The following is a 20,991-nucleotide window of genomic DNA, read 5'->3' on the forward strand; positions in this document are numbered from 1 at the left end:
AGAGTAGCTGCGTTAAAAAAAAACCATGTTCACGTGCCACAAACTGGGGGAGGGTGAGGGGACACAACAACCAACCAAAGACAATAAAAGAAACTTAACTTAGTCTGGACCCATCATAACTCTATGTGCCACACACGTTTACACTTTTTAATCTGTTTTTATTCAGGAAGTGAAATTAAAACTTTAAACTATAAATACAAATGCCAAAGTATTACATGAGATATCCAGAGGCGTTATATTTTTTTAATTTCTCACAAATAATTCTTACGGAACTCAACATACATCTGGGAAACAAGTAGAAGTTTTGCATACAATGGAAAACAAATTACATAGTTGTATTTCATCTTGCCAATTCGCAATTCCTGTCTCATACAAACAAAAGCTCAGAAAACAGGTATAATTTATTCAGTAATGGCAGAGCAACTGCATTAAGCAAGCTGTCTAAACCCAGCTGTACTTTACAACTGTTTAATCAGTGACGTCACAAAGTTTTAAAGTATTTTATTTATATACTGTCACCAATATATATATGTATTGCAAAGAGGGCCAAACACTTGCATGTCAAGTTTTACACATTTGTGTATTTTCACCTTCCCCCTTTCCCCAAACAGCAAAGCAGTCATTGTTTTTACACGATCTCTTTAATTTGTCAAAAAAACCCCACAGAACTCCACCTATATATCAAGGAAACTGAAGAGCAAGCTTAACAGCAACTTTAATTTGTAAGGGGAAAAAAAACCAAACTAGGTATATCCATTTTAGTTATGACCTTATGAAGACCTGAAGAAAAATGACCACCAAGAAAAGGTTCACTAAATTTATTTAAAAATCCTAAAATGTTTCTTACAAAAATGCATTACATTCTGCACACTGCTCTCAACAAATGCCAGGGACATGGGGCCTACCATATTCTCCCCCTTCAAATAAAGATACAGTGTACATAAAGCAGGATGTTCACAACAATTACAGAAAAACAGTACAATTTACCACCAACAATGAACAAAAATAGAATTCATTCTCTCTGCCGCTTCAAAATTTCAATGTTAGTCTTGTATGCCCTTCCCCCCGCCATGTATCTGTAAGGAACTAAAACATTACATCTGGTGTACAGCAAAGATTCCACTACACCTCAAATGCAGAACACCTATGAAGCAGAGGAATGTTGGCTTTTTAAACAGAAGCAGATAAAAAAAAAAAGGGTGCAGGACTCCTTCAGTTCTTCACTAGTCTTAGAAAAACTTTCCAGAATACTGCTTCACACTATAAAAAAGAAAAAATAATCTTGCATTAGAATCCTTCAACATCTGCATACTGCTTCACACTATAAAAGAAAAAGAAAAAAGCATGTATTAGAATGATGGACCATACATCTTGCATCAACATTCATAAAGCATATTAAATTACAAATTACTAATACATTTAAAAATACACAATTTTAAAATGTCAATGGCTAACCATTATATTAGTGTATTTCAGGCATAGTTAAGTATTAGTAATCTAAAGCCAAACATTCCAGTTAATATATTAAAACTGCTATAGCAGCCATAATGTTAATACAGCAAATGTTATCTGTAGCTGTTAATATTTGGCAGAAAAGGCAAAGTACTGTCAGCAAGGTGTGAAATGCTGCATAACAGCCCCAAATCGATTTCAACTTGTCCTGTAGAGGCATGGTCTGTGCCATATGGCAGACTGTGATTTGTTGTCAATTTAGTTATCTAAAAACAACAAAATCACTAGTCTTCCACACAGAACTAGGCCAACATCCACTGAAATCTTCTATATTTTCTACAGGCTCTATGTAATTTATTACAAGTAGTTTTTTTGCAGCAGTTTTCACCAGAGAAATGAGAGGACTGCTTGGTTAAGATGTCTTCCAGCAAGATTAGTTTTGAGGGTGTCTTCATTTTAATTAGAATGGAGAGCAGAAGAGAATCAAGGCAGAACTACCACTAGAGAAGTTAGGTTCAAATAGTTACTTAAAACCTGCCTTCTTAAAAAATTGATTCACAGAGGAGAGCTGTTTCATAATATGCATGTTAATTTGACAGTAGGGACATTAAAGTTTTACTTGCCTGTTCTGCAGCAAATACTGTGCATTTTGTATCTGGTCCTGTGTTCCTGTAATAGTGATTATCCGATCTTCTGAGCCTTCTAGTGGTTCATCAATTTTGATCGAAGCTCCTGACTCATGACGTATTTGTTTGATTCTCTGGCCTCCCTTTCCAATAATAGATCCTGCCAACTAGTGAAGAAAGCAAAAACATTCATTTCCTTATACAAGTGCCTTTCCAAAATGTTAGAAAATTACAGCAGCATTTGAGTAGCTTCCACAAAGACAGTTTTAAGTGCTGCAATGGGAGCTTATTTCTTTATAGCCTAAAAATATCCCCAGCAGTATGAACTGTATACATATAGGTGAGATAAAACTGGGAGAACCAGCTCTCATTTGCAAAATATGGGTTACAAGGACCATATCTACTGAGCATTAACCACAAGTAGCATTCTTTAATGTGTCTCTGAAGACAGAACCAAACAGTCAAGCTGGCAATTTAGAAACACATGTTTTGTATTAGAAGTACTTAAGCATTTTAAATATTTCTGATTTACTTAAACAGTCTGAGAAATGGCTGAGACTTTTTTTTACGAGAAAGCCTGAGCTGAAAGCACATCAACTTTACTTACATCTTTGGGAATCGTTACTTGTGTTGTGATGATGGGTCCACCAAGATCTCCATATGAACCACGCCCCCCTGCATAAGAATAATCTGATTTAAGTGTATGCATCAAGCCCTTTAGTAACTACATAATGAACTACATGCAAAGGTTCTATATGAACACTTACCATAACCAGAGCCTCCCTCAAACTGCAAGAGAAAAAAAACCATTAACGTGAACAGCCATGTTTTATTAATACATTTTTATCTTAAGCATTATATTGCTAACTTTGAGCCCATTTAATCGAACATCACAACCCTCAATCTGATATAAATACAAGTATTATGGCATCAAGAGCATCCCGAGGCAAAGATGGAAGACCAGAAACAAAAGGGATGGGTGGGAGAAATCTGATTAACCTCTGTCCATCTGGACCAGAGGCCATCTTGTGCAGGACCACAAGTTGGATGCGATGATTCTTGTAGGTTCTGTCCAACTCCAGATATTGTGTTTCTTATCCTGCCCTATCAAAACCTCTAAGAACAACACATAAAATGACAAAGAATTCAGCCATGCCAGTTTACCAAGGCAGTCTCACCATCTCAGCTTCTTGCAGACAGCTGTTTATGCTGATCTACTTGTGACCTCAGTACTAAACATTAGAATTACAAAATCAGAGTAGAGCCTTATTAATACTACCATTAACACAACTCAAAATAAACTCCAATCTCCAGTTCCAGGGCAAATTGTACTACTACATCTACACCTTTGATTCTGACTATGCTACAAACCCTTTACATCTTAGAAAAAAACAATAACTACATGATTGACTTCTGTTACATTTGAACCACCATATACCAAATGTAAATTACTGCAATGAGCACTCCTGGCCCTATTATTTTGAGGATTTGTAAACTTGTATTTGACATCAAGTTCTCATTTCATCTAATGTGTTCTAAGTGTGCAAAACTGTGTATTTACACTTTGCTACAGAAGCAGAGAATAAATATATGTGGTTCTCTGAAATTCAACTTCTGAAGAGACTCCTGCAGTCTGAGAGAGGAGGCTGGAGGCTACCTAAAGCTGAAACTGTCAGCCAAGCTGGTGACATCTCAGTTATAATATTTAAGAAACAAGTAAAAAAATGCCACTGTGCACTGACTGCAAGGGTGAGCAAGGATGAAACAAGTGCTCCAGGAACTGGAGTGGAGACTGCCCTGCAGCCCATGGAGAGAACCACACTGGAGCAGATCACTACAGCGCAGCCCACTGAGGGATGCTATGCTGACAGCAGGTAGGAATGCCCAGAAGGAAGCTGCACAGGCAGATACCTGTGCCCTGTGAGAGGACCAACACCAAATTATTCTGCTCCTGAAGGACTGTGCCACACAAAGGGGACCCACACTGGAACAGTTCCCTAAGAACTGCAGTCCACTGGAAACAGATCATTTGAGCAGCTCCAGCTGTATCATTCCATGGAAGGGACCCTACTCTGGAGCAGGGGAACAATACAGAGAGGAAGGAGCAGTGACAGGTGTGATGAACTGACTAGGAACCTACCATTCCCTGTCACCCCTGCACCATTCATGAAAGAGAAATAGTGGAGTAAGGAATGAAGGAGTGAAAGCTGAGTCTGTGAAGAAGTGGAAGATGGGTAAAGGTGTTTTTGTGTTTCTCACCACGCTAGTCAAAGTGGCAGTAAACCTACTCAAGCCAACTCTGTTTTGCCTATGATGTTAATTACTAAGTGATCTGCCCATCTCCATCATGAGCCACCAACTTTTCTCCCCTCACTTTCTACTAAGGTAGGGGCTTGAGAGCAGCTTGGTAGGCTCCTGGTAGTCAGTCAAGTTCACCCACTCACAAGTATGGGCCAATAGAAGTTATAATGTAACAACTTTCCCAAAAAATATTCCTTACCATCTTTCTCTTTGCATCAAAATGAAAGCTATTCAAATTGAAGTGCTGAGCTTATCCTCTGTCTCTAAGCAACGTGTATTGCCTAATCATGTTACTAAGCAATACAATTATAAAACATAACAGAGCTCACAGTGGAGTACAAAATACAAGACAACGAAGGACTCTGCTTAAGGTTAAATTGAGAAGATCACATAGCATACTGCATACACACACATACTGCTGCTGGTATTTGCCATAGGATACCTTTTTGGACTAACTTCTTTTAAAGAAAATACCTTTCCTTGATCACATCTGCCTCTCCACACGACAAAACAACAGAACTGATAGCAGTAGCCAAGATATAAGCCAAGAACTGACTTTTAACATGAATTAATCAATAGTATTAATTTGGCAGCATTTTGCCATCTTCCAAGACATTGCTAATACCTGATGTACTCTGTAATTTCTACAATGGAGTGACTACATCAGTAAACAAGAGAAACAGGTACCATGTACCTGGACTTCTGTAAAGGCTTTGACATAGTCCCCACGTCCTTCCCTCCACACTGGAGAAGGATGGATTCCATGGATAGACTTTATTGAATAGGGATAGTTACACCCAGGGGGCAGTGTCAATGGCTCAGAGTTTCAACAGACATTAAAAAGTGGTGTCCCTCAGGGATTGGCCTCCACTGGGACCAGTGCTATTCAATGTTTTCATCAATGACACAAACACATCAGGTACTCCTGCAACAAGGATGCAAACTGAGTGGTGCTGTTGACAGACCTCAAGGACTGGATGCCATCCAGAGGAACCTGGACAAGCTCAAAAAGCGAGCCCATAGGAATCTCATTCAATTTAACAGGACCATGAGCAAGGTGCTGCACCTGAGCTGGTGCAATCCCCAGTACCAACACAGGCTAGGGGATGAACAGATGGAGAGCAGCCCTGCCCAGAAGAAGCTGGGGGTGCTGGTGGGTGAAAGTGGGACATGACCCAGTTGTGAACTTGCAGCCCAGAGTGGCAACCGTGCTCTGGGCTGCATTGAAAGGTCAAGCCTTGAGATCCCAACATGAGTACTGCATCCAGCTCTGGGGCCCCCAACATTAAGGGCATGGACTTGGTGGATTAAGATTGGAGGAGGACCACAAAGATTATTAGAGGGATGCAGCACCTCTTCTGTAAGAGAGCCTGAGAGCTGGGATTGTTCACTTTGGAGTGGAGAAGGCTCCAGGGTGGCCTTATTGTGGCCTTCCAGCTCCAGAAAGCAGCCTACAGCAAGGCTGGAGAGGAGTTTTCACACAGGCACATAGAAGGACAAAGGGCAACAATTTTAAATTGAAAGAGCTTTGGTTTAGTTTAAGTACTGGAAAGAAAATCTTCACTGTGACGGTGGTGAGGCACTGGAACAGGTTGCCCAGAAAAGCTGTGGACATCCAGTTATTGCAAGTGTTCAAAGCCAGGTGCAATGGAACCCTGAGCATCCCAGTCTAGTTCAAGGTTCTCTACCCATGGCAGGTTGGAATTAGATTATCTTTAAGGTTACTTCAAATCAAAATCATTCTATAATTCTGTGATAACATCCCAAAACCTATCTGACCATATGATACATTTTCAAATAGGCTGATAGGTAAACATAAGCACATTCACAAATAAAAGTGAGAAGCTACTTTAAGTATTTGCTGCTCAAAATAAAATCCCACATTATGGAAGTAAAACAAAACATAAATCATAAATTGCTGCATCTACAGTGCATCAGTTATGGAGAAAGTTACCATTTACCAAAATGAAAATATACTGTAAAGGAGGCAAAAGAGGTAAGAAAAGCTACTCTATTTTTACCAATCTGCTGCATAATTACACATTTCTATTAACATTACCTGCCTTCAAAGGACACATCATTAAGTCTGCCTCTAAATTCCAAGTCAGAAGAATGGCTGTATGAATTTTAATAGGCACAAATTGCCATGGACTACACTCAAGATCTCTTAGATTTGCTTTATCACTTAACTCATTCAATAAAGCAGTTTTCAAAGAACAGGCTAAAAACACTCACCAACTCTGGTGGCTGCATGTCATCACAGGCATCCACATGACACTGCATCATCTTCCAGAAGCAACATAAGAGGAAGAAAGGAAATCCAGGTCATACAGACTTTTAGACAATGTTGCAACCAAACAGAATGCATAGTGGTATGAAGAAACCCTCACACTATTAACGAAGACTTGAAATTATGTGATTTAGACCACTTTCAAGACTCACTGGCTTTTAATTTTACTTTGGGGCAACTCTAAATGGGAAACTCCTGTTTTCCTTCTCTTTCTATGTTAATTAGCAGAGTCTTCCTCTCACTAAAAAGCCCAAAAACTAATGGCAAGGCAAAACTTAAGCCTTCTTTTTTCTTTCAGAAAACCTTTTTACATTTTTACATGTAAAAATACTTTATCAATGTTTTATTTCTGCCATCTACTAGAAAAAGGTTTACTAAGATTGAAACAAGTAACTGCAAGTGATTATGCCAACTGCAGGTTAAGCAGGAAGGACACTGCTTATGTTCTACTATCCACGTACCTTATCTAGCCAGTAAGTAGACTAACAATCTACCACTACCTACCTAAATTAGAAACTTAATAATGTTTCTAAAACATATGATATATGGCATTTATTTCTTTCAGAATTTTACAGTTTCAGCAAGTGATGTTTATTTGCGCTAAATGAGTTTCTGAAAGAGGGTGTCTTAGCATACATAACATTTTACATTGCAGACTAATCTGTGCTAATCACTACTCAGAACTCGAACAGAAATCATATGACAGATGGGCTGGATAAGGCAAAGAGCTTAACTTTTACATATAATAGAAAACCCTGCATGCAGTCCTAACTGATGTCAAATTCTTTAGTAGTAAGTTTTTCTGGTTTTTAAGAGTGACCTAGGAAACTGAAATTTTGTTACTTCCTTCCAGCATCTGCACGAATAAATAGAAGAGTTGTCATACATTCTTCCTTTACTAATTTTAATATGTCCTTGAGAATGAGGGTGTTAAAAAATACAGAAAACTCAGGATTTTTCAGATCACCATAGCCCTTACGGTACACAGGATCTGATCTGGAGGTAGTTACACACTGTAGTAGTTACACTTCTATACGGCGATAAACAAGTCTGTACTTTGGAGAAAAAGCTTCAGAACAAACTGTAAGTCACATGAGCATATAAACAGCAGTACATATTCATAACTACAGCTTTAAGCCAGGCTTACACACAAGTATCATCTCAAGTGATTAACTCTGTATGGCCAAGAGGAATTTACCCTTCTTTTAAAATCAAAGTGGGTTTTTCTCCACTCAGCATTTACAAGGCTGTCAATACTGTCATGTCTCTGGAATACAGGAAAAATCACAGTTCAGCATCCAGTCTTAAAGACTGTCAACTGTTCAATCTTTCTGCCTTTAGCGAAAAAGAGAACTAGCAAAAAAATTTCGTTTTGTACATTAAATTTTTCCAGTATTTTTGAGATGTTCATCAATTGCTGCTTTTTATTACACCTATGTAGGACAGAATTGACGTGAAAAGAGCATTTCTACTCTCTAAGAGCAGCTTTTTCCATTATAAACCACAGTAATATAGTTTGTAATAATAAGTTTGTTTAAACTTTTAGCTACACAACAGTTTCTATTTGATGCCTGTAGCACAGGAGGACTTTAGCTTTTGGCATAATACTTGAAGTTGTGTAGTCACATTCTGTGAAAATTTCCTTGCTGCTTACATAATTTAGAATACTAGGATCATAATTAACTAAAACTAGAAATTAAATATTATTTTTGTTGGAAAATAGTCCTCACTTTAACCAGCTGTAACACTTGATCACAAAGGAGCCAAAGTTATGAGCAGCTTCATTACGAAAAAGAAATGAACTTGCTTTTTTTTTCTCCATGAAAGAAACCAAACTAGCAGAAATTACTTCACTTGTGTGTAGAATCATGACAATAAAGTGAAGGTCAACCTGACAGGCTAAGCCTAAGATAAAATGGATTTTCTATTCTGGCTGAACTGGAATAAAAATAGAACAAAAATAGAACACACTACTGCCCAAGAGTCAAGCTAACTAAGACTGTGCTCAACCAAATACCCAAAGAAGGACAGGCTGCTTAGTTTATGTACTCTAGCACAGGCTTGCTGCAAACAGAAGAACACAAAACCTAAGCTCTGAAAACATATAAATAGAGGTAAGAAATTTTGGAGGTGTACTTCTCCATTCTTCCAGTTTCTTAGCACGTAAAGTACCACGGGAAACAGGTTTTTTTGTGACTGCAAATATCTGTAACTGCAAATCTTTTATTATTTCTAATAAGCATATGGCATTCTTGCAATTTGGAGTTCCACTAACTCTTATTCCCAAGGAGTTCATGTGAAGTCCATTTAGCTAGCCCATTTCTTATCTCTTTTTCATTTCTATCTTCTACATTAATTTAGAAGAATAAAATAATGGGTCACCTGTCATCTTAAAGAAGGTGCCAAACAAAGCCAGAGGAGAAAAGAATATTGCTACTATAGAGATCCACCAATATTGCTACTATAGAGTATATAGTTGTGGTTTAAGAGCAGCTGGCAACTAAGCACTACAGAGCTGCCTGCTCACACGTCCCCACCCAACCCCCAGTGGAACTGGGATGAGAATCAAAAGCAAAACGTACAGCTTGAGATAAGAACAGTTTAGTAATTGAGAAGTTAAAAAACAAGGAAAACTAACAAAAATTTAAACAACCACCACCACCATGCCCCAAAACAATAAAATAAACAAGAACAAAATCGAGGATACATGATACAACTGCTTATCACTCTGCTGACCACTGCCAGGCCCCATCCTCAAACCCTTATGAACCCCCTGTCTGGGTAACTGCCCCAGTTTATACACTGGGTATGATGTTCTATGGTGTGGAGTATCTCTTTGGCCAGTTTGGGTCACTTGTACAGATTATAATACTTCCCAACTTCTTTGGTATACCTACTCATTCTTAGGGCATGAGACACTGAGCAAGCGCTTGACTTGGTATAAAATACTACATAGGAAAACAAAAAACATCAGCATGTTATCAACAGTATTCTCATACCGAATTCAAAACACAGCACTGGATCAGCTACTGAGAAGAAAGTAACTATCCCAGCTGAAACCAGGAGAACCTCCTGGATTTCCTACTGAGGAAAGAGGAAATCTTGTCTCGGAACAGCAGGGGGCTGCTGGGGCCTGACAGTTCAGAATGCAACACAGAAGACTACCTGTATCCTTTGTTTTAAGCTTACATATATTATGAGATTTCTTTCTCCCCCCAGAAAGAATTGATGTAGGATTCAACTAAGCAGTGGTTGCACCTCCAAAACATTTGGAATTGAGTGGATTTTCTGCAGAGAAACTAATAAATATAGAATTTATTCAAAAGACCCATCACATTCCATCAATTAGAGCTCTTCTCAGATGCTCCTATATAATCTGAGTTACGGTATCAATGAGCATGTTTGCCAAGCTTTAGTGTTAAGAATGCTCTGCTCTTTAACTCGCCAGAGAACACTGTTCTGACATGCTTTCTCTATGTGAAAAATCTCCCAATTGCTATTTCTGTCATGCTCATTTAAAAAATCTAAAAGATGGCCAGTGTAAGAAAACCTACAGAGCTGAGCACAATCAAAATCACTGAATCTTTCTGAAGACAGGGAGAAAGAAAGAAAACATAAGAGTACCATTTACACCTCAAATCTACAGGAGGACCACTTGTATGGACATAACATTTTGGTTTTACTACCAGAACTGTGTATATCCCACACGAAAGCGCAAGTAGTTCAGCAACAGGAGGTCAGCATGCTAACTGTGCTTAGGGAAACAACAGAGCAAATTTTCAACTCATACCATGCCATCGTAACGGTCTCCCGGTCTGCCCCTCCGGTCATAGGACATCAGATCTCTAAAACAAAAAAGACAGCAGCATGTTAATTTTGTTATGTGTGTTATCAGCTAGCTTGTTTATCTGAATTTTCCCATTCAGGGTTCACATATAACTTAGTATCAAACTATTCTACCCCAGTACTGAATAAGAGAACTTCCAGAACTACTGATTATAGTCCTGGCAACTTACTACATCAAGCAGGTAATTAAATTTCAGTAAATTTCAAAAAATACTCTTGTCTAATACAGGCTCAATCCCGCATAATCACTACCAACATGGAAGCATGGAAAGACCACTGAAAATATGACTCAGATACACAACATGAGCTTTTGTATAATGCAATTATCCAACAACTCACCCGCCACGAGGAGGTGGTGGAGGAGGAAGAGGAAGATTACGAGCTCTGCTGCCACCTCTAACACCACGACCTGGTGGAGGTGGTGGAGGTCCTCTGCGAGGGCTCATATCATCATAATCTCTTCTTGAGGGAGGCATAGGTCGTCCACCACGACCAGGAGGCATTCGATCAAAACCTCCTCTTCCACGCATTGGAAAGCCCACTGGCCGTCCCCTTCTATCATCAAACATCATTGTGAAGCCACCATAGTCATACGTTTCATCATAGAAATTGGGATCATAAGGCTGGGCCCGTCCTTTAATTGGAGACTAATACAAACAAATAAAACAATTCCTCAAATCAGACAGTTCCATTACAACTGGTGTATTTAATCATTAAACTAACACATTTATGCATTTGGACCATGTTTTTGATTTCCTAATGCTGCCAAGAAATGAGATGTTGATGTGCTTCCTGTGAACTTAACTACAACAGTAAAACTACTTAGATGTGGCAGATACATTTCGTTTTCCTTCCTCTTCGAATTTTTCATTCTGATGACATGCAAAGTATGAACGGCCCACTACTACCAAAAATTGCTCATAAGGTGTACCCCAATTCTAAGCAATAGAAACAGTTCCCAAGGTTTGTAACCGTCCATCATTTGCTGCTGGGAAAGCAGGAGGTACTAAATTTAAACTAGAAACTGAGAGAGACCATTTTTCATCCAATTCATGTAGAAAACATCCACGAATGCCAATGAAAGAATAAAATAAATTTAATAAACATTACCTCAGAGATAAGATCCAAGATAATCTTGATGCACTCAACAACCCTATCAGGTTTTCCACCAATAAGCACCACCCTGTCAGTCGAATGAGGACAACACTCTTGAAAGAGCTTAATGGTGGTCTGAGTGTTCTGCAGAAGAAAAAAAAAATCCGAGATTATCAAATATATTTTTAAAGCTATATAAAACCATTAAAATATTTTAAAAATAGATTCAAAAGACAATTAAGTTCCACCCACTTAAATCTGCATGCTTGCTTTTGAGTTATCACACAAAGTTCGAAGATTACATATTTTTAAGATCTTGCTGCTCTAAGTTTTGTAGGAAGATGAAAAAAAATCAATTTCTCCTACTTTAATTAAAACATAGCTATGAAACATCATTTAACAAAGTATTAGAAAAAGGACCACATAACCATTGCCAGCTTATAGGTTGTATTAGCCTTCAAATTAAACATGCTTTGGATGCTAAGACAGCGATGTTGCTAGGATTATGTCTAGTTATCTGGCCTTTCTTAATCCATACAAACAAGTACCGGCTTATACCTGAACTGACCTGAAACTGCCTGACACAATGCCAAGAAACTCAACTATGTGTTTTTAGTTCACATAGATCATTAATTTTTTTTTTTAGAATCCTACTCTTTCACTGAAAAAAAAAAAGTCTTCCAGGAGTTAGAATTAAAAATACATAACCAAACATGAAGTCTTTCCACAGTAAATCTACTGTGGAGATGCTTTCATTCTCAACTGTTTTGTATGTTCAACCACACAAGTAATTCTACACTACGCAGCAGTTTGTTCTAAAAGGAGAAATGAATACAATTTTAATAAAATAAAGTAAAAATACTTTCTTTAAAAACAGTACTCTACCAAAAATATGTTTAACTAAGTCCTGGCTCTGCCACTGACATAACTTCTGAGGGTCTGCAAGAAAGCTGAAACTTCCAGCTCTGTCCCAAAACGTCAAAAGCATGTATGCAACATGCTGAGAAAGAATTACGCAGAGCAGATACTTAGATGTGCCCCTTATGAACAGAAAACATTGCTTATTTAACAAAATGAATTCCCGGAAGAACAGAAAGCAAGTACCTCTCTGAGTTCTTTAATTTTAGCACCCTTGACACCAATAATGCCTCCTGCCAAACTCTGGTGAATAAGAAGTCGAAGTTCACAGTCGAAGTCACTGCCTTTGTAGTGTTGATACTGCAAATAAGATGCATATAGGGAGAAGCAATAAAGATTAATCACAGATGTTCAAAATATTTGGGGTTTTAAGCTTCTTTTTTAAACAGAATGGGGCAATTTAATTTATTGCTGAATTCAGTCGTGTATTTCTTTTGATACAACCACAACAATTTGAACACCTCACCTCAACGTGAAGTATCAGCTTTCCCTATTTTTTACACTATTTATTAAATTACACTGCACTGCTTGCTATAAAAATTTAAGAAGGCATCAAACAATGAAACACTTATTTTCTGGGAAACAGGAAGGCTGTTCAAAATGTAATAAACAATTATAGATTTTGCCCTCTACCCAAAAAACGCCAACATGACAGCCATAATCCTTCTTTTAAAAGGCTTTTGGCATTTTTCACTTTTCTAATTTCCAGTGTTTAAAAACACAGAACAATCTAGAACAATCTCATTCGAAAGCTAGTATTTTCATTCTAAACAGAAGAAAATTTCAAGATAAATACCTCTTCTAAAGTAGGGATAATCTTCTTCAAGATTTCTCCAATTGTCTCTATATCTGCACTTATACTCAAGATGCTGTTGGAAGTCATGATGACAGACAATATGGAGAAGGTAGAAAAGAAAAAGCAGAAGTAAATTCTTTTCATCATCACGCACAAAATTTTAACAAGATTTACTACAAAGCAGCGTTTACAAGTATTCCCCATTTAAAGTAAACCTGTTTGCTCAATTTACAACACATGCATCTTTGTTTATGCCCAGTATATACGCATGAGAAATTTAAGATTAGGTAGGTCTTGCAGAGAGAGAAAGACAGAATGGGCTTTTGGAAGGGCTCAAATTAAGTGGGCAAGAAACTGACGCAGAACTGAAAAGTAGAAGTGAATACTCATGTTCCCCGCCACCACTAATTAGGATACCCTCGCTATTACATTTGTAGAACTGGCACACCTTCTCATATTAAAAGTGAGGATATACAAGTGGTGAACGTTGTAGCTGGAATAAGGTTATGGAACTCAGATTACTAATGGGCCCTCCAAGAAAACAAATACAAATGCAAGACAAAAAAAAGACAAAACAAATGAGAAGTGAAGGAAAGCGAACCGGAATTAGCACTTCATCAGAAATAATTATGAACAGGCAATGTTGAGGGGAGCAAGGTGGGCCACAAAGACAGAGCGAGAGACTATTTTGAACCAATCTGATTTACAATGCAGCAAATATGCAACACTTGAAGCTGTGCTCCTTCCGTTGAAATAAAATTAGTGGATTGTTTGGGTGGGCAACTCACGTAAAAGTTCAGTGACAAAAAGACTTAATGGGGAAAATAAGACAGAAAACTTGAAAAAAAACAATACACCGTCTATAAGGGGATACTATTTAATTATATCAAAGGCAGGTAATAAAATACATTTCTCTCTTTCTATTCAGGCAGTGAGGCATAAACTGTTGGGACATACCGCTCGGGGCCACTGCTGTCTGGGACTGAAACACTGGCATTGTACTGCATTGGTCATTGGCGTTCGTGGATGTTGGCATTGGGCATGGGTATTCAATCGGAAGTTGTCAAGTATGGTACCCGTTTGGCAACGAGCACATTTTTGGGCATAGCCAACCAGGGTTTTCACATGGGCGTTCAGGGGCGGATGGGCCAACGTCATGGTGGGCAACGCAGGGGCAAGTCGATCCAGTACATGGGCAACGGAGATATATGGCCAAAAAAACAAGGAGAGGGAAAAGGGGGAAAAGCAATAAATTTTAATTTAATACAAACTATACTCATTACTCTCAATTAATGAAACAAGCTTAAGTTGTTCTGAAGACTAACACAATAACGGACTGCTACACCGACTGTGGCCTAACAGTATGGACTTTAAAAATGAGTCACTTGATCTGACTAAACTACGATTTGCTTTTAATAAATGATGTTTCAGTAGCAGGCTGGCTCATGAGGGCAGACGCAAAAACTGTCGAGACTGTTAGTACTAGAACCTTGGGCAAATTGGGAAAGTTTGTGTTCCAGACAAATCTAAATTATCTGGACATAGGTGACATACTGATTTACTCAAAAAAAAAAACCAAAAACAAAACCAAAAAAAAAAAACCAACCAAAAAAAAACCCCCAGATTAAAAAAACCCTAAAAGAAAGAGGAACAACTAGCTGCCAAAGTTAGTGGGCATATGTATGATTCCTGACCATTTCAACTAAAATCTCAACTCTGTTGTGGTAGTTTATGAACTTAGTTGGAACTGATTTGTAATGATATACTGCCAAATCTTGCGCTGAACAGTCTTGATTGGAAAAACCGTTGAAATTGTAGCTGATGTTAAGTACAGGAGTGTAAACAAATGGAATTTAAGAAGTGTTGCCAAGTTTTATAAATAAACAACATTAACGCTGAGCATGTGTCTAATCACCAGAGTCAACCCCCTGTAAAATGTGAACAGGCATTAAGTCAAGACCATTTAAAAATACTTCCAAGTAATAGAATACAATGTTCCTTTAGTGTTTTATACTCATATTTAAAGCAAGAAACCTTAATATTAATGGTTTTGTGCTTCACGTGCAAGCTGTTAAGGAAGAAATGGATGATTTCATTTTGCTTTTTTGAAGGAAACTGAAGAATTTCTCTATCACTGGGTTAAGCCAGCCACCTGCAAGGGTTTCAGCAGTACTATAACTGACGCACACATATGGGGAACGGTACTATTAAGAGGTTTAAGTTTTGTCGATATTTTTAATTAGGATGGTAACTCACTTCAAGTGTGTAATTTAGCAGAATCCTATTAAAAAGTGAAGAGATTGAATATAAACCTCTCCTCCCATGCATCAAGCTGGGTTTTAGTTCAAACAGAAATTGAAGAACTGTTATCTACTCTGACAATCAATACAAATGGTTTGTAACTTGGATGTCTATAGAGTTGAATTGCTCCCATTCCTAGAAACGCACGCAATCAAGTTTTCGATGTAGCGCTCTGAAAGAAGCAGTGTTAAATTAGTTCAAACTCATATATACTCACGTCTGTACGAAGTGCTTTAATATTTTTGCCACCTTTTCCAATCACTGCTCCAGCATTCTGGAAAATAGTTTTCAGAAGTTAGATTAAGACAAATCAGCACAGACCAAGTTTTGAACTCAAGACTAAAAACAGTAGAGCTATTTTTGCTGGCCCAGGAGTTGGGGGGAAGCACCACTTTGGCATAAAAAAAAAATTACCAAATGCTCTTATAACCACGGAACACAGCACACAGAGAAAGGTAACTCAACTTTGCCATTAATATTTCAATTCCAAAGAGAAGTTTTAGGCAATTCTGCCCATGCTGAACTTCTCGTGGGCTAGATTTATTTAAAAAACCAAACTAAATGAGTGTAATGTAGGTCAATTATTTCCTCAATTACCTGATCAGCTTTTTTTTTCGCCTTATGGAATGTGTTTGCAAATTCCACTTTTAAGCTCCAAACAAAGTGCTAATATTGTTTTGCACATCAGTAATTTCTCAGAGCAATATAAACTGAAAAAGGCTAAAATGAATGCAAACAGCCACCAACTTAATAAAAGCCACCAACATTAACAGGAATAAACTGACAAATAGTAAAAAACAGTAATTGGAAAACCGCATTTTTACCAGGTTCTTTTAAGGAGTCTATGAAAAGTATTGCTTTTACTACACACATGCATTATGCTAACAGCATGCAAAATATTTAATGGTACTCCATGTAACTTGGGTATTGGTCAGAAATATCACAGAGTTCAGGCAACATTCTTTGAGATCAACACAAAAAACTGAGATACTTCAGAAGGTATAAATCATGTGTAGCAACTGGAAACACCAGAGGAAATTCATACACAGCAACTTTTAACTATTTACACTTGCCAACAAAATCACTCAATCCCTGAAAAACTACTCCCACACTTCTTCCTGTTGATATAGTTGGGAGAATTACTAAAATCTTAAGTTCTCATCTCACATATTTAATCTAAAATTACTTATTTATAATACTCTAAACACCTTCTTTTTCAAAGACTCATATACATTCATTCCGCTTGAAATAGCTACCTTCCACTCAAATGTAAAAATATCTTAGACTCTTTACTGCTCTACTTCTTAGCAAGTATGTATTTTTAATAAACCCTGTATTCACCCTTAGGGACTTACCCTTTTAAGAGAACTCAGAAGACAATTCCATTGCAATACACCTAGAACTACCTACCATTCCTGAAAATTAATCTAATAAATTACCTCATTTCAAAAAAAGCACATAATCTCTCTACACATATCTCAACATGCACTTTGTCACCACCATGCTGAACAATGCTACACACAAAACCAGTAAAAAAGCGTACTTTGCTCTGAAGCAAGATGCGCAGTTCAACCATCTCATCAGTGTTCCGAGATCTTTTGAAGGCCTGCTCTTCCTCCATATCTTCTGCAGGACGTTTGCCTGTAGAGAGGTCCATAGGGGGGAAACATAAACATTTATTTAACTTTCTAAGTCACAATGAAGAGGAACACGCGCCAAATTTATGCTCTGTACTTTTACTACATTCTTTCCTATTAACAAAACCAATTGCAGACGTCTATTCTGAGCATCCAAAGCACAGAAACTAGTCTTCACATCAACTTTCTTACTGATTAACAACTGAAAATGCATTTAAAAATCTATGAACTATGGCTTAAATGAGAATGTTGCACACAGTCAGTAAGAAATTCACAACATATTAGACATGTCCAAAGGAATGCAACATCATCCACTTAGTATTTATTTATAATTTCAACTGGGGAAAACCTTTCAGGCATATAGCTCAAATGTAGTTTGTCCAACACTGAAATACTGGTGGAACAATAGCAAAGTAGAATGTCAGATAATCTGGGAAAAACTGGCACAAATCAACAACAATAATGTCCAAACTCCCCTGGTAATTCCCAAGAAATTTTCCACTAAGCTCTTTAGCAGTATTTCATATATTCATACTCCTGCATGTAACAGTTACAATGAACAAAATGCAATTAACAGATACACCCTACAGCATTCCTACATATGCACATTCTCCATATAGATATGAAACATTTTTCAGTATTTAGTCATAACTTTCAGTTCTCATGTCTAAAACATATCAACAGGACGATTATGTATTTATGCTTCAAAAGCATGTGTAATGATACATTAATTAAAATAGAAGATATTTAATGCAGAACATAAAATTACTGCTAATGCATATATGGCAAAGGTAAATAATTATAAAATTCTTTGAAATACTAAAATTTTTAAGAGGGTCTATCTAAAAATGAATAGTCCTTTAAAAAATTTACCATTTGTCTCTGTGTTGGTAAAGGTCTCCTCCTGTTGTTCAGTCTCCATTGCCTTTTTTTCTTATGTAGGCAAGCAAAACCTGTTGAGAAATAAAGACAGTACATTTTTTTGTCAAAAGACAAATTGTATCTCATGCTAAAGTGGAAAAAATAACAAAAATAAATGCCTGCTGCTAGAACTTACCGCTATTATATATCCTTGCTGACAAAAACTCAAGTACTCTGGGCGGGATCAAAATCCAACAGCCTATTGCTTCAAGAGCCTATGAAAACAGCATATATCAGTTGTGAGTTGTGATCACGTTGTGATTATTATTCTGCTACAGTCAGAAACCAAAGAGCTGACCTAAACTATTGCTGCAATTTTTTTTCTTATAAAAGAAAAAGCATAGCCAAGCCAAACACACAACTAAGAGCAGACAAAGGCAAAACTTGCAGACTTACATAAAGTCTTAATGCCTGAATTACACTTTTTGGGCACACTCAAGTTTTAAGTAACCACATAATCTCAACATTTTATTTGCCTTGGTTTCACTTTCTAAAGGGCACTACACCAAAATGTGGTCCTGCTATTTAGGTCAACACTATTTATGTTTAATAAAAAGTCCTGTTATCATCAGACTTTGTTCTACAATTCTCTACTAGCATGCATTTGAGCATGTGTTCCTGTCAACTGTAAGTGATGAATAAAATAAAAACTACAACTTCCAACACTAAAATAACATTAAAATAACGTATTTTTAAAAATATCACCCTCTGCACTTACATACAACCCACTGCATGCACACACACCCAAAACCTCCAAAAGCACCTGTACTTCAGTACAGTTTTCTGAAACAAACTGTGACCTGTTTTTAGCTACTACGTCACATTAGCGAGAAGCATAAATTTAAAAAAAAACAACATTTCTCCAACTTACTATCATTAAAAATGTGATTTACAGATACAGCCAAACAATCATATATTTCCCCTTGCATTCTATTAACTTCCATTGCCTCAACAAACAGCAGGCATTCATTGTTGTACCATAATCGGGGGAGGAGGAATGGGGGTGGGGAAGAAGCTGATTCTAACTTACTAAACGTACTCTCAGACAGCTATGTAATTACTGCCCTGCTTGCAGGGGCTTTAAAAGCAGGCTTTGTCTTCCAAACACATGCCGGCATTTCCAGGTACTTGAAGCGGGCTAATGGGCACGCACAAGTTCAGTAATAGCGGGGTCTCAGGCAGACATTGCCAAAATTGCGCTGCTATGTGGACGGGTAGTAAGGAAGACACAGACAAAGTGTAACTGCACTTTCAGACACTGGTTAATTTCCAACCAGCCCAAGAATTTTAAGGCAGCGGGGAGCGAACTGTTAACAGTTACAGTTACAATTCACTGCTTAGTCTCTCCTAGTCACTTTCCCATGTGTTCTCACTAATCTCGCTCAGCTAGGTAAATCCAGAAGACATTAACACAACTAATAAAGTCAGGTTCCTTATGATCACCGAAAGGCTAAATTAGCGGCCACGAGAGGCGGAACCACCGAGCACAGACCTAAGAGCTGATGAACATCAGAGCGCCTCCAAGGCGCAGCGGCACTTCTCGCCTGCCCCTCTCTTCCCCCCATCTCCCCTGCATCTCCAGCCGCCCGCCCAGCGCGGCGGGGACCGGGGCGAGCACGGCGGCACCCCCGCGGAGCAACGGAAATGGCGCCCTGCGAAATGGCGACCGCCGGCCCGCTGCGAGGCGGAGCCGGGAGCGGAAGGGCCGCCGCCACCACCACGCGGCCGCGGGGAGCGTTACCCGGCTCGGCCCGGGCGGACACAAAGGAGGTGCCCGGCGGCTCGAAGCCCGGCGCAGCGGGCGGAGCAGGGTCAGCCCTAGCGCCAGGGCCACTCCGCCCTCGCCCTAAAGCGGCGCGGCCGCGATGCGGAGCCTCCGCCCCCCGAGCGGCCTCTGCGGCTGCTTCCGCGCAGGCCGCGGCCCGGAGCGCCCCCGCCGCGCCCGCCATAACCCTCAACAGCGGCTCGCCCTGGGCACGGTCACCACGGACGGGCGCGGGAAGGCGGCCGCGGACGCCGCGCCCCCGCCCTTGGAGTGCACCCCTGGCGCTGCGAAACCCGCGCCGTCTCCGCGGGGCAACGGGGACAGAGGCCGTCTGAGGGCGCTCAGCAATAGCCGAGGCGGAGACACACCGGTGTCCTCCACGCAGCGTTTTCCTCATTCTGCCGCCGACCCCACGGGAAACCTGGGGCCAGGCAGCCCTCGGCGGATGAGGCCCCACGACAGGAGACACAGGCCGTCTCGCACCGCTGTGTCACGCCGCCTCGCCGAGCGGAGTACATCGGCGGCTCTAGCAGCCCAGGCAAGGCCTGAACCGGCCTGTGCCCTTCTCCCGCCGCCCTCCCCTCCCCGCCGGCCCCGGCCGCACGGCGCCGCGGGCTGCGCGTACCTGCGCCCGCCGCCGGCCCCGCCGCGTACGGGAGAGAAAGGGGAGCAGCCCCGGACTCCGACGCGCACATCCACCAGCGCCACCCGCGATTGGCCCCGCCGCCGCCCCCCGCGCGGCGCCGCCGCCGCCTCGTTGGGTGAGGCCGCTGCCCGTCAGCGCAGGAGGCGGCGCCGCGACCCGCACCGCCCTCCGTGAGGGAAAGGACGAAACGCGCCCGGGGAAAGGGTGGCGCCGCTAGACCCTTGCGCCGGCCGGCCGGCCTGCCTTCCCTACCTGGGCTGCGGGAGCCGCGCTCGGAGCGGCGCGGGCAGCGAGGGGGTTGCCCAGAAAAGCGGGAGCGGCTGCGGCCGGGAGGCGAGAAAATGGCGGCCGCTAAAACCCCGCCTTGTGCATGCGGCCCGGCGCCGGCCGTGGCGAG

At 40.1% G+C, this 20,991-nt stretch overlaps 1 protein-coding gene across 8 annotated transcripts; it reads right to left on the reverse strand.

Moving 5' to 3' along the window:
- Positions 1–137: 137 nt before the first annotated feature.
- On the reverse strand, positions 138–20,975 carry HNRNPK (heterogeneous nuclear ribonucleoprotein K). 8 transcript variants are annotated; one of them, XM_064405050.1, is made up of 16 exons: positions 20,847–20,975; positions 18,320–18,398; positions 18,136–18,215; positions 17,169–17,278; positions 15,843–15,899; positions 14,282–14,325; positions 13,324–13,397; positions 12,715–12,842; positions 11,626–11,754; positions 10,855–11,162; positions 10,460–10,514; positions 6,615–6,665; positions 2,846–2,867; positions 2,686–2,768; positions 2,076–2,245; positions 138–1,321 (listed from the first exon to the last, which is right to left on the reverse strand). In XM_064405050.1, the coding sequence occupies exons 3-16, from the start codon at positions 18,182–18,184 to the stop codon at positions 1,288–1,290; spliced, it is 1,314 nt and encodes a 437-aa protein (XP_064261120.1). In that variant the 5' UTR covers positions 18,185–18,215; positions 18,320–18,398; positions 20,847–20,975; the 3' UTR covers positions 138–1,287. The 8 variants fall into 8 exon arrangements, with proteins under 8 accessions (XP_064261120.1, XP_064261127.1, XP_064261126.1 ...); XM_064405057.1 differs by lacking the exon at positions 20,847–20,975 and adding an exon at positions 20,574–20,701 and having other exon boundaries at positions 138–1,260; positions 12,715–12,828; positions 13,325–13,397; positions 17,169–17,266; XM_064405056.1 differs by lacking the exon at positions 20,847–20,975 and adding an exon at positions 20,574–20,701 and having other exon boundaries at positions 12,715–12,828; positions 13,325–13,397; positions 17,169–17,266.
- Positions 20,976–20,991: the final 16 nt, after the last annotated feature.

The sequence above is a fragment of the Passer domesticus genome, chromosome Z, assembly GCF_036417665.1.
Source record: "Passer domesticus isolate bPasDom1 chromosome Z, bPasDom1.hap1, whole genome shotgun sequence".
Classification (NCBI taxonomy): Eukaryota; Metazoa; Chordata; class Aves; order Passeriformes; family Passeridae; genus Passer; species Passer domesticus.